This window comes from Trematomus bernacchii, unplaced genomic scaffold (assembly GCF_902827165.1).
Source record: "Trematomus bernacchii unplaced genomic scaffold, fTreBer1.1, whole genome shotgun sequence".
NCBI classification, from domain to species: domain Eukaryota; kingdom Metazoa; phylum Chordata; class Actinopteri; order Perciformes; family Nototheniidae; genus Trematomus; species Trematomus bernacchii.
The window spans coordinates 6,225,451-6,240,116 of NW_022987705.1; the positions used below are offsets into that span (position 1 = coordinate 6,225,451).

Here is a 14,666-nt window from a genome sequence, read left to right on the forward strand (position 1 = left end):
GAAGACTCACAACATTATGAAGAAAAAAGTATCTCATGTTGCAAAAATCTCCCAAATCTCATTGATATTATTTCAATTATATTGGATATTTTACACGCTGCAGAAGGAAACAGCCACGCATTGATCAGGGAAATACAGTTGGAGTAATTCTGCCCCATTTGTATTTGTTCAATAGTGGCTAGGTATTACACATTGCTCCTTTTAAACTATCTTTATCGCTGTTGGTGTATGCTCCTACAGTACTTGTCCCATGCCAGAGACATTTGTGTTGGATGGCAGGTCAGTAGCTTTGGCGTCAAGATTGGGGGGCGAGCATGCGCCTAGCTAACCCATAGCAGAGGAAGCAGCAGCACCTCCCATCAGCAGATAAATCTCCCTTACTGCTCGTCGTTACTGAAACTGCCATGGCGCAGACACCCTGCTGAATTTGCACCTCCTTTGTAGTTTATTGAAAGGGGAGAATTCCTTCCTGTTGGGATTAAGTGGTTTAAAATAACACATTTGTTTGAGTAAACAGTTCAGTTTAATTTATCAGCAACTGTTAAAAGAGAACAAGCCGACACACTGAACTCACCTTTCTCCTCTGGGACACACAGGTCACAGGCCTTGGGGCGACAGGTGGAGTTGGTGGATCTTTGTCATTGATATGCTCACACACAAGATCTTGGAGAGAAATGTGTGGTGGTGGTGGCACCGTACAGTATGTCGCTTACTGTACAAGGACTAATAGTTGACGAAAGAGGTATAAGAGGTAAAATAATAATAATACTGTTAAGGAAAAATATGGGCGCTAAGTGTAACTTTACCGAGTCTCCAAGTGTAAATAAAGTATACCCTTTTTAAGTTAGCACATTTTTCAAGACAATTACATTTATGTCTTATTAACTCACCTTTTTCAGCATATTCAGCCATTGACTAAAAAGTAAGACAAATTCATCATCATCAATTCAAGAGCACAGGCTACCAATAAAACAATTAACTGGTTGGTTGCAGGAATGAGCATTGGCACCTGTCAGTCTAGCAAACTTCCTGCTACTTCCTGGTATTGTTGTTAACTGTGTGATATGTCCTACTTAGAAATACTTTTCAACTGGGAAAATGTACTTCCTGGACTGTCGTCTTGTTGTTTTTACTCTTCAGTGTAGCCACGATAGCTGGTTCCTAGTTTCAGGTCTTTAAACTAAACGAAGCAAAGCTAACCGGCTGAACAATTCTAACTATAACCACTTAACACCCAGAGTGTATTGATAGTATAACACATGGTCAGTGATCTTGGTGCAGTGGGAGCATGATCGCCCAATTATTAAATCATGTCCACAGATAAGAGGCGGTCAGATGGTTGGTGGATCAAGGGGTCTGCATGTGGGACACGACCAATCAAAATATCAGCTATCATCATCACACATACATCTGGATCTAATCTATAAACATACAGTAAATAACACATGGGCACATTTTATTAAAGCGATTAAAATAATATGAAGAGCTATTTCACAAAAGTTGTAATATTGTTTAGTATTTCCAGCTTTATCCTGAGATTGTTTTTATATGTTTATCACAAACAAATAGGAAATGCATTACTTTTTCTCTTATTACATTTTTTAAAAGGAGAGAGGAAAATGATTAAGATTTACTTCTCAAAAATCAAAACCTGTATTGAAAGGCATTGTACACTTTTAACAATATAACATGTTGAAATGTGTCATTAACAAAAAGCTCTAATAATGTATACAGAAACTGAGCACATCATCCTTAACAACTATTCATCACACCTTATTTATGCAGATTCCAGTTAAACTTCTACAACATTCTTCCTCTAACAAGACTTCCATTCATTCATGCTTGATGGTTATAATAATAATAATACATTACATTTATAAAGCGCTTTTCCTGGTGCTCAAAGCGCTTACAAACAAAATAACAATAAAAGTAAAAAGTGCTAAACTTTTAAGGGCGAGGGGTTAGTGGATTAGGAGTTGAAGGCAAGAGTGAAAAGGTGAGTTTTGAGGGATTGTTTGAATGATGTGAGAGTGTTGGCAGATCTGACGTGGCTGGGGAGGGAGTTCCAGAGTGAGGGGGAGGCTGCAGCGAAGGCCCTGTCACCCCAGGTCCGGAGCTTTGTCCTGATGGGCTGCAGTAGGTTAGCTTCAGCACACCTGAGGCGACGGGTGGGGGTGTGTCGTTGGATGAGGTCACAGAGGTAGGGGCGGGGCAAGGTTGTTGAGGGCTTTGAAAGTGAAAAGTAAGATTTTAAAGTCAACGCGGTGTTTGATGGGGAGCCAGTGGAGGTCATGGAGGATAGGGGTGATGTGGTCGGAGAGTCGGGTGGAGGTGAGCAAGCGGGCAGCTGAGTTTTGGACATATTGAAGTTTTTTTTGTATGACTGCAGGTGATCCAAAAAGTATGCTGTTGCAGTAATCCAGTCGGGATGTTATAAAGGCATGGATCAGAGTTTCAGCAGCGGTCGATGAGAGGGAGGGTCTGATGCGGGCGATGTTCTTTAAATGGAAGAAAGCGTTTTTTTGTGACCTGGTTGACTTGAGGGAGGAAAGTGAGGGTGGGGTCGAGGACGATGCCAAGGTTACGAATGTGAGCAGCGGGGTTGACAATGGAGCCGTCGATGGTAAGTGAAAAATCTTGGGTTGAGCGGGCAAGTGAGTTTGGGCCGATGATTATACAGTAAGTTTCCGATTGGTCACAGTTAAGTTTTAGAAAATTGTTTTGCATCCAAATTGTAATGTCAGTGAGGCAGGTGCTGAGCTGGGAGTGTGTGGTTGGAGAAATATATTTTGTTGAGAGGTAGAGCTGTGTGTCATCAGCATAACAGTGGAACTGGAGTTGGTGTTGACGGAGGATTTGTCCAATTAGGAGGATGTAGATGATGAACAGAAGGGGACCAAGTACAGAACCCTGAGGGACGCCATGATTGACGGGGGCTGTGGGGGATTTGGAGTTGTTAATGGAGATGAATTGATGTCTGTCAGAGAGATAGGATTTAAACCAGGAGAGGGCAGTACCGGTTATGCCAATGGAAGACTGGAGGCGATTGATGAGGATGGAATGGTTGATCGTGTCAAATGCGGCTGTTAGGTCAAGGAGAATGAGAATTGAGAGGGAACCAGAGTCAGCAGAGAGGAGAAGGTTGTTGGTGACCTTGAGTAAGGCAGATTCTGTGCTGTGGCGAGTACGGAAACCAGATTGAAAAGGTTCATGAAGGTCATTGCAGTCCAGATGGGATTTGAGTTGGGAGGCAACAGTTCGCTCCAGAATTTTTGACAGGAATGGGAGGTTAGAAATGGGCCGGTAGTTATTGAGGGAATCAGGGTTGAGACCAGGTTTTTTGAGTATGGGAGGGACAGCAGCGAGTTTCAGAGCAGGGGGGACAAGTCCAGTGGACAGAGAGAAGTTAATGAGTGTGGTGATCAGATGAGTGAGTTGGGGGAGGCAGGCCTTGACAAGGGTGGAGGGCATGGGGTCCAGGATGGAAGTTGAGGTATTCATGCCGGTGACTAATTTGTCTGAAGGCTGTAAAAGGGTGCCTGGAAGGATGAGGGTAGGCAGGTTCCGGAAAAGATGGGTGGTGGCCGAGACGGAGGAGTTGGCTATGTTGCTGTGTATTATTTAGACTTAGCTTTGGAGGAATGAGAGTAAGGATTCACACTTTGAGGTGGTGAAGGAGTTGGAGATATTATCCATGGGGTTGAGGAGCTTGTTAATAGTAGAAAAAAGGGTCTTTGGGTTATTGCTGCCAGATTGTATTACAGAGGAGTAGTGGAAGGAGCGTGCACTGTTGAGGGCATCTTTGTACTGCTGTTGGTGCAGTCTATAAATCACCCTATTGGTGGTTTTGCATATAAAATGTCACACAGCTGTAATGATGATTGCTCAGTGAAGAGATTGACTCACCGTTCATCCCCAAGGCATTCATGTTGACAGTCGCTGTATCTCAGGCTCAGAGAGAAATGTTGGAGGACAGAATGGGCTCAATGTGAGTTTTTATGCTCAGCCTTAATCCCAGTTTATAAAGGATGTTCCACAGGGACACAGTTCAACAGCTCGGGATGAAAATGGGCTGTGATGATGAGATGTTACAAAAAAACTGCACCAGTGTGTTCAGAGTTACCGTGTTAAATGACTCAACAGCATTACATTTTCTTTTGATATTGTCTCTTATTTAGTCATTTTGAATCAGTATCAATACAGTATAAATCACTGTGAACGTTAGGCTAATATAAGCACAATGTTAATTAAAGGGGCACTATTCCAGCCAATCAGCCACAGGGGCATACATGCTCCTGTACGGGACAGGAAACAGGCCATGGATGTACAAAGCAGTGTTGTAGTCAAGTCACCAATTCACGAGTCCAAGTCACTCTCGAGTCACCACTCTTCGAGTCCGAGTCCAAGTCCGAGTCACCAAGGGAGAGTCGTAGTCGAGTCCGAGTCCAAGTCCGAGTCACCCAAGGAGTGTCCGAGTCGAGTCCGAGTCCGAGTCATCATTACCTGTGTTCGAGTTCGAGTCCAAGTCCGAGTCACCCAGGAGTGTCCGAGTCGAGTCCGAGTCATCATTACCTGTGTTCGAGTCCGAGTCCAAGTCCGAGTCCCCTAAGAAGAGTCCAAGTTAAGTCCGAGTCACAAGTCTTCATGTATTAATCTTCGTGGATATATGTGTTGTAATGTAGCTGCTCCTCTACATTGCTTTTATCCTGTCATGTTATACTAATCAGTCTATTGAACTGCTGTGAAGCCAGTTTGCCTACAATTCTTGTAATAGGTGCTATACAAATATAAAGCTTATTACTAATATTATTATTATTATTGTAAATGACCTATAATATGTCTAACTATATTTAAAATTAGTTACCTTTTAGAGAAGTGATTATATTTGTATGCCAATATTTTCCTATGGTAAAGTTTTCGTTTTGCACTTTTATTTTGATAGTAATAAGATCGGGACTCTTATTTTGAAAGAACATTTACCGGTTAAATCGGTTTACTGATGAAGATTAAGCCCCAGAAAGCACCTGGCTACTTAGCATGCAAAATGACGTCATTCTGCATGTTAAGTAGCCATGTGCTTTCGTGTTATCGGCTGAATCTTTATTTATTGATTAGATCACGTTACTCTGATGATAGTGTTCAAGACAGCCTATATGTCTGAACTCGATCCTTAGAGTAATGTGTTACGGAGCCTTCTCTTCAATATTTTTTCCACATAACGAGCATTTTGCGCTGCTCTTTTCCAATGTGGAAGCAGAATGTGTGAAAGCATACAGCACGATGCGGGGTGTGTCTCTAGACATCTTTAGACTGGAATAGCGGGGCCCAGTACGTGAACTCGCCTCGCAGGTGCACACGCCAGGATAGAGGACATCAGACTCCAGAGAAAACTTGCTCGAGTCCGAGTCCAAGTCGGAGCGTCAATGTACAAGTCGAGTCCGAGTCATCGTGGGGGGAAAAATTCACGAGTCCGAGTCCAAGTCATCGTACGCCAGAATTCACGAGTCCGAGTCCGAGTCCAAGTCATCGTGCGCGAGAATTCACGAGTCCGAGTCCGAGTCGCGTCAATCAGTGCGCGAGTCCGAGTCAAGTCACGAGTCCCGAAAATCGACACTGGAGTCCGACTCGAGTCCGAGTCCAGGACTCGAGTACTCCATCTCTGGTACAAAGAAAAACAAATGTAGTCAGACATTCTTTTTTTTATTATGGTTGTTGAAATGTCAACAGTCTAACTCCAGAATCTCTCACTTTTACCACAAACAGGTTTTGGTACATACTTGATTTGAGGGGAAAATAAATTAAGTTTAAAATAATTTGATTTGTTCAAACTGTTGTTATGGTTGCCAATGTAGCCTTACTTTAGATAACCTTCTGTGGATTTTCATTTGACAATCGACATAAAATATATTTCCTTCTGATCACCACATATCATGTCATTTAGTTTACCTCTTTTCACGGAAAAATAACTGAATCCATTCTGTAAATGTTGCAAATTAGGAGCCACATTTTAAGGATTCTGATACTGGAAAGTACTATCTACATACATAATACGCACATTATTATGCTGAGGAGTAAAAGGTCAAATAAGTGTCAGATTACAATGAAGCTTATTCTTACTGTATACAGAATGTATTAATCATTGTAGACTTATAGTTGTCTTGAGAAACAATAAATAAAATAATTTAAAATCAAATAAAAGCTACAGTATCTAAAGAAATCTCAACAGAGAGAAAAAAAAATGAATATGTTTAAGTGAAAGTAACAGTAATCAAAGAAAAAACAATTAACTACATATAAAGACAGAAAGGCAAAGTGTTAAGCTGCTAGCAACTACATGCTTTTATAAATGTGGTAGTTTAGGCACTTTTCCTCCTCAACAGCCAACACATTCAACTAAAACTAGTAAAACATTTTCACGCATTTTGATAAATGATGAAATAACATGATGAATCTTAAAAAAACTTGGTGTGAATGCGTTTCACATATAAAAAGTATCTTAGCCATCTCAAGGACGCTGAAGTCACCAACGTTTGGAGTTACAGTATGTTGATGAAACTTATTTAGCATTTTCATGACAAAATCCATTTGATGTGAGTTTTGTCAGGAATGATGTACAACAGTACATAAGACACAAAATGAACCCCCCATTTACTAGTGAAATATGCAAAACATATGCAAATAGCTAGTAGATTTGCATCTGTCACCAGCCAAAAGAAAAGTACTCTATTGATTGGCTGGTAACATTTTAAACATCCACTTTGCCAGTGACAAAAAACACATGTATTTAGCAGTTGTTATTCTCCCTGCATTTGTGTCAAGTACTTGTAGGCTAGGAAAGTTGATCCTCATATTGCTTTCTGAAACAGTCTCCAGCAGGATAGAAGTCCCAGCAACGCTCCTGGTACATCTTCCACACGTACGACTCCTAAAAGAGCGTGAGACAATAAACAAAAAGAAAGCAAACTGTGTTATCAGCACAGGCTCAGGATAAGGAAGGCTAATATTTGACCAACTATCAGACATGTTTTAAGCAACACAGAACACGTTATTATGTTTATAACAGGAATGATATGCACCTACTGAACAACAATAATACAGAGAACAGGAGGCATGAGGCTTTTAGCAGGTGCTAATCAAAATACTGTTGCTGTAAGCTCAAACGACGGTAATGCAGACACCAAACATGTAAACAGTCTATGTACACACATACATCCTGCTAGAAGTATACGTTGAGTTTGCAGAACACATACTCAAGTATTGTACTTAAATACTTTTAAACATATTTCTACTTTACTTGAGTGTTTCCATATATTGCTTCTTTATAATTCCACTCCGCTAAATTTCAGAAGCAAATACAGTACCTTTTACTCCACTTCATTCGTGTTAACACTCACAGTTACTAGGTATTTGGTACATATAAAAACACATATATTACAAATATGGTATAATACAGTACTGTGCTACTACTCTCCAGAGTATTTCACATATCTAGAATACTTAAAGGCTCTTACCTCTATAAAAACAGGATAATATTATAACCATAATAATAAAATACTGTGAAAAGGTCCATTCTGCATAACGAGTACTTTTACTGTAAGTATTTGAAGTACATTTAGGTGATATAAGATTTCTGTACTCTATATTATTCTGAAATGGGCCATTGTGCAGAACGAATACTTTTACTTTTTGTACTTTAAATACATTTTGATTCTAATACTTTTGTACTTTTACAAACATTTTGAAATCAGGACTTTTACTGAAATCAGGAATATTTTAAGACTGTAGTATTCATACTTTTACCTCTAAGTACAGGATCTAAGTCCTTCCTCCAACACTGTTAGTTCTTAATAGTTATTTGATAATTAAATGTGTTTGTCTATGTCTATATAAAATGTAGCCTTGTACTACAGGCTGATATTTGTAGATGATGAACATGATATACCAGAGGTGGGACCAAGTCATTGTTTTGCAAGTCCGATTCAAGTCTCAAGTCTTTGCGCTCAAGTCCGAGTCAAGTCTCAAGTCAGGATGGGAAAGTTCAAGTCAAGTCCAAGTCCTAAACTTTGACAAAACGAGTCTTAAACAAGTCCTTATGTGCTTTTCAACAAATGTAATGACATCGATCAACAGAATAATACTTAATAATCAAACTGCTCTTTATTAGTCACATTAATAATTTAATAATCCATTTTCTCTCTGCTGGTAAAGTAACATGTTTTTCTTCTATTGTAAGAGGGATCAGTAAGGTAAGGCTACCGTGACGGTTTGATTCAGAAGGAGTTTAATGTATAAGATCCCTGATGTTAAGGTAACCAGAATGTTTATTTCCACTGTGTACAACATGTTATAAGGGACCCACAACCTATCTTTATGCAAGGGATAATGTGCAGCGAGGCGTCTCTATGGGGAAAAGAACACCTGAATCTAGATCCCTCTGCAGGTGGTACTTTAACTGTATTTTGATGCTAATACTTTTGTACTTTTACTTGTAACATTTTGAATGCAGGATCTTTTATTGTAACCGAGTATTCCTACACTCTGGTACTTTTACTCAAGTACAAGATCTGAACTTCTCCCACCTCTGGCAATAAATCCTGAGTGGTTACCAAAAAAAAAAACCCTGCTCTGAAGGTTATTTTCATTTTACAAATCCTGCACTCAGCTTTGCTTTCTCCAATATCATTGAAATGCAGCCAGAAGCTGCTCCTTTTTTCGGTTTTCGCAAATTTCTTGACTTCTTCCGACGCGCTTGCATTTAAATCCGTCTCCCCGTCGCTCTGTGTATCTGGCCTGTACCACTACACCTGCTGTCTTTGGAGCGTCTGTCCCCCACCCTTCTTTCACATAATGGTATGATCCTAGTGTGTCCCCGACGGGAGTCTGCTCTTCAAGCGGCATCTCGCGATCGGCGTGTTGGAGACCCCTGAATTAAATTATCAAGTCACCTCAAGTCAGAAGGCTCAAGTCCAAGTCAAGTCCTGAGTCATTGGTGTTCAAGTCCAAGTCGAGTTGCAAGTGTTTTGTGATTTTGTCAAGTCGAGTCCAAAGTCATCAAATTGGTAACTCGAGTCTGACTCGAGTCCAAGTCATGTGACTCGAGTCCACACCTCTGTGATATACCCTAGCAGTATCCTGTATATGATGCTACTTTTAGGCAACAATGGTGTGTGCACAACAGTAAAGGGACCAATAATTGAGGGAAGTCTTCTCTAGTCTCCAATACCCGCTGCCCCTGGTTATCAGTCAGTTTTAATCTGACTAATACATCAAAACACCAATAAGAAAAAGGCAATAAAACTGTTCAGACTAACCTGACCAGTGTGCTCCGTCTCATCTTTGTTGATAAGGTACATTAAGAAGAACCTGAAAAGAACCCACATGTTAATATTTTCCTCATTGATACATCATATCACTGAACGCAGAGGAGGTACACTCACATGTAATTGGCCAGGTTGTGTTCATCCAAAGTGTGGGTCTCAAAGCCATGCGGTGTTGTATCAAAGTAGTCGCTTCCAATGCCGCATATGAAACACTTCGTCTGCACAAAAATCCGTCATGAGGGTTAGAGCCACTTGGTGAATACATAGTATACAAGGGTCAAATGAATCAGATTCAGAATACCTTTATTAGTCCCACAGAGGGGACATTTACGTTGTTACAGCAGACAAAGAGCCAAAGACAGCTTAATGTTGAATGAATGAACAATGAATGAAAGGGTCATACCTCCATGTCTTCCTTGACCTGCTCTTGTTGGTCTCTGAGTTCTCCGAAGGCATCAATGATCAAACCTAAAGTAATCATACGGGGAGTCATTGCAAGATATGTCAGGTTCCCAACATAACTTTGAATCCTTTTCCTATATCCAGTTACAAGCAAGTCTGAAAAGGCTCTTTACATGTGCCTCTTTCCGTGCTTTCCTCTTAACCAATCACATGACATTTAAGAGTGTCTTTACCCTGAATAATGGCCAGTAGAATGACAATGACGAAGAAGAAGAAAGTGATATCAAAGACCACGCGATAAAGCTCGTATTCATCTCCAGCAGGATCTTCTATCTCGTCTCCGATGCCTCCGCCAGCACGCACGCCCACGTACATGTGGAACAGGTAACACTGCAAAGTTGAGTAAATACACATCGCTTAAGAAGTGGAGTTGTCACAAATGTACCAAAGTGCATTTGTTTGCATCATAAGCGGCTTACGGTCATCATATCATCGCATTTCATATCTGGTTCGCCTTCATCTTCGCTCTTGTTGTAGAACTTGCGGAAGAAATTGAAGGCGATCACAGTGTAAAGGTACACCACCACGGCCAGCAAGCCCACTGTCATCATGAGCTAGTGCAGACAAGAAGGGAACAGAGTAAGTACAATAATACTGAATATGAGTAATTTTAAGCTTTTGTCTGCACTTGCCTGTTTGCCGTTGTGTGTGACGGAGGACAGGATGGTGCGCAGAGTCTTCACGCCCATTGCAATATCCAGCAAGTGGCAGGCGTAGAAGAAGTTGTTGTAATGCCCAAGCAGAGACATGATGGTGTACCAACAGAGATACAGGAAGGTCTGCAAAGAGATAACGGGGAAGGTTTTTTCAGTTGTCAAAGGTCAGCTCGCATTTAAATTGTAAGTATACCACAGTATATAGTGCAATATACATGTGAGTAAAGATTTACTTACACCGTCTGTGAAAATAACGCCAAATTTCCAGATCTGGTACTTGATGTCAACGGTGGTCGTCCTACAGAGATACATTATTGGTTGGTTTTTATTTTAAATGATTTGTTTGAAATGTAAGAAAAAAAGTCAAGTTAGTTAAAGGGACTCTAAATTAACCCTAAAAACATAATAGTGCCCCTTTAAAAACTTTCACACAACTGGTGCTGAATAATCCAAGTTTCATTAATCCAGTTGTATGTTTACTTCTTCCCGAACACACACACACACACACAATTTCACAATAACCTTGAATTAAAACACATCATCAGTCTCTGGCCTGTGCAGGCGTGCTGCTTGTTTGTGCAACATGAAGGCGTGTTTGTCATTACACAAGGAAACTTTGAGAAAAATGCACGGTAGTTGAAGACAGCGCTCCCACGCTTTCACCCAAGGTCATTTTTTTACCTTCTCTTAACCTTCGCCTGCCAGCTGCACCTACCAATTATATTCTACACAGATATCTCTTTGTTATGCTACACTTTTTTTCACAATGGGCCTCTCCTGCATTTTATTTTCCCAGAAAACGATCATTGTTATTTTCTCTGAGCACCCTTTGGGAAGTTCCTTCACTAACGGGACGTCTTCCTTCAAGATTCATAGCACATTTCATGCTGATCGTTCTACCTTCATTTGTATACTTACTTTCTGATCACCTCTGCTTGATATTCTTTTGCTTTTGAGGGTTTTCTCTTTGTCATGTGTTTTTCTCAAAGGCTAAAATCCCAATTTATTTCTGTTATAAATGTTTTAACTATACAAAACAATATAGTCAAATATATTTTGGGTAAGACTAAATGAGGAAATGAAAAAGCAGGTAATTATGCAGCCTATGGTTTGAGAAAAACCACACTCGTCTGTATTGACATATGAGTCGTTGAGAAGAAGAAAGTAAACAGCATGGTAAATAAATAAAGTAAGGGCCAGCAGGCATTATATTAGGAGGAGTTATAAATAGCAGTTCAATTATTTTGATGTTGTAAGTAAGTTGTTCCGCATCTCGGTGTATTGTACTCTGTTTGATCTGCAGTAAACTTAACCTAAAGTCGATTTAGTTTTAAGTCAAACCTGTGGAATATTTGGGCAGTATATCGAAAGGCTTCTGGTGCAGTTGAAGATGAATTCAAACAACATGTTCCACACATAGAGAACAATATGTATGTGATGTGATGAATATGGCAGACGAAGTGTTATTAAAAGAGGTCCTGAATTATTGAAACTATTTACCATGCAAACACAGAGATGTCGGGTTCCTCCTGTTTCTTCTCATGTTGTTGACTCACATCCAGGGAGGCTAAATCGACACCCAAGAGCTCAGCTATTCTTTCTCTGCCATAAATGTCTCCGTACTTATCCAGAACCTGGACACAGACATTAGATTACACATCATGTAACAGTTGTTCAACACAGCCATTTCAAAACCACGGAAATCAAACACAACTCACCTTTCTTTTGACAAATTTATCCCAGTAGTTGTTTGGGAAAGAGCTGTGAAAAAAGGGACATTCATTTTGGTTGTTATTTTGAAAAGATGAATTGTGTGTGTACTAAATCTTGACAGTTTTTAGAGACAAATTATTTATATTTATCTACATACGGTGTGTTCAAGACCAGTCTGTCCCATTGGCCTTTAATGTCATCGTCCTCAGGCTGCTCGGTGATGAAGAGGCCGTCAAACTCCAGTTTTCTAGCAAGTTCTTTCTCCCTTTTAAATATCACCAGTGGAATCTGGCAGAACAATCACAGAATGCACGTTTTTGGAGTCAAATTTGTGGTCAAAAGTCACATTTTACACATCGAATTAACTGTTTTTGTTTACTGTGCGCCAATCATACCTTGAGGCAATTGTAGCCAATGATACAGATGAATGAGATGACTGTGTGTAGGGCAGCAATAAAGGTCAAAGTAGGCTGCATATAGCCAGTACTCTCCTCTAAATAGAAATATATTGGTACATCTTCCTCATCCTCTTCTCCCTCATTCATTCCCGATCCCTCAGCCTCTTCCCCTGAACCTTCAAAGAACCCAGAGCCCTCGAAGAACCCGCTTCCCTCCGACGCTCCAGATCCCTCCGTCTCCTCACCGTCACGCGGGCTGTCAGACACCTGAAGAAAGTATTATTTAGTTATCAATTCCAACATAATCATATAAAGACAATATTATCTTTTTACCTTGTAGAACAGCAGAATGAAGTTCAGGGCAAATGCGAGGAACAGAGCCAAAAACCGCAGGTTGTAGAAGTTTCTGGAGAGGTAGTTCTACAAGAGAGAGAGATTCAAATTATTTCAACTGATTAGTGAGAAGGTAATTTCAGAGATTTTGAAATTATGCTAGCAAATAATTCTGGGAAAAAACTAGCAAATGTGTCACCATAAATTTAATTCTTTGGTTTTCCAGCTCAGTCCAGATTTGAAAGCCTCCTTCCCTCTTCGGCCTCTTTTCTTTTTTCTTGGCAGATTTCTTTGGGGCTTCTGGCCGTGCTTCCTCCTTGCTCTGGGATTCTCTCTCTGCTTTCTCTGCTGCTTCAGCACTGACAACCAAAACACAGTGGAGTTATTGTTTTATTTCTGGTTTTCGTCAACATACAAATCAAGGCTGTCACTGTGGCAGATGTGCGACTCTGAATTTGCCATGAGTCTCAACAACCCCCACAAAGAAGCCCCTATTTTCTGTAATTTAACAAGTGTAATGAAAATAAACTTTACATGCCAAATACATTTTATATCCTAGCAAAAGGTCTAGCCTGTTATCTCGAACTATTGAAGTGAGATTATATATTCAGAGCAAACTAACGTAAATGAGAAAAACAACTCAAAACTCTTACTCAGCCTTTTCGGGTTCTGCTACAGGAACCGGTTCAGGGGGTTTCTGGCTGGCTTCAGCCTCTTGTGGTGCCTGTAAAAAACAAAACATTACATAGCCACTAACAATTTAGCCTTTCTATTTTACAAATAGAGTTATCTTTTAAACTTGACTTGATCCTTTTTTTGTGAACATCCATAACATTAATCTGGCTGCAATTTACACATTATTTATCTAATATATCATATTCCAATCAAGTATTACTTGCACTACTTTTTCTGTTTTTTTCAGTGTTATTGTGTTGCACTGTTGGTGGAGCCTGTGACCTAAGATTTTCATCGACATAACTACACTGTAGCTATGTACGTATGACAAATAAAAACCTTGAACCTTGTGTCTTAATGTTAGGAAGATGTGTGTCAATAAAAAGAGTAGAATACACTTGAAGCTGGATTGATGACTACCCAGTGAATTAGTTAATATTTACATATTTGTATTACTGTGATAGCCTCTGCAGAAATACGGTCCTATTGCTGGAAAACTAGATGGTTGCCGATGTATTAAAGTGCCCTTGTATGTATGTACCAATTTAATTTAGTGTTGTTATTTTTCTTTAAAGGGGACCTATCATGCAAAATGCACTTTTGTACGTCTTTTATACATGAATATGTGTCCCCGGTGTTCCAGGGAACTCACCAAGTGTCAGAAAACACAACCCTCTCTATTTTCCTCCATACCCAAATCTCTAAAAAAGGGGCTGCAACGGATCTGATACAGACTGATCCAGATTTGAACACTTTTCTGACGTCAGGACGGTGGCGCTACGGCTATTGGGCCAACTCCACCAATCAGGAGGAGACAGCCACGGCCATTGCCGTTCGAAAGCGCTGGAGACGCTGTAGTACATATGCCAGACCTGTAGGTGGTGCTGTTCTCACTGAATCTGCCCTTGCTAAAACAGAGCTAAAAAAGTGCAAATTGAGCGAAATGACGCATGGCTAAAATGCATGATCTGTTTGGTATTTTGAAAAAAAAAAAGTATAAATATGCCTTATATAGGTATGGTCCTACACTATATTATTCAAATATAGCATGATATCAACTTTAATGTAAAGTAATGTAGTTGTCCTGTGTATATGTAGGTATTGCTTTG

General features: G+C 40.1%; 1 protein-coding gene across 1 annotated transcript in view; it reads right to left on the reverse strand.

The window, feature by feature from the left end:
* Nucleotides 1-5,691: 5,691 nt before the first annotated feature.
* Nucleotides 5,692-14,666, reverse strand: part of LOC117490221 (ryanodine receptor 1-like) — a 58,131-nt gene continuing 49,156 nt past the window's right edge. Inside the window, 15 exon segments of the mRNA XM_034139845.1 lie at nucleotides 5,692-6,925; nucleotides 9,312-9,363; nucleotides 9,438-9,538; nucleotides 9,724-9,788; nucleotides 9,956-10,112; nucleotides 10,202-10,336; nucleotides 10,415-10,561; nucleotides 10,676-10,736; nucleotides 11,939-12,072; nucleotides 12,157-12,199; nucleotides 12,309-12,439; nucleotides 12,547-12,816; nucleotides 12,883-12,969; nucleotides 13,082-13,241; nucleotides 13,536-13,606. Of these exon segments, the coding sequence (XP_033995736.1) occupies nucleotides 6,830-6,925; nucleotides 9,312-9,363; nucleotides 9,438-9,538; nucleotides 9,724-9,788; nucleotides 9,956-10,112; nucleotides 10,202-10,336; nucleotides 10,415-10,561; nucleotides 10,676-10,736; nucleotides 11,939-12,072; nucleotides 12,157-12,199; nucleotides 12,309-12,439; nucleotides 12,547-12,816; nucleotides 12,883-12,969; nucleotides 13,082-13,241; nucleotides 13,536-13,606 (1,710 nt within the window). The 3' untranslated portion in view covers nucleotides 5,692-6,829.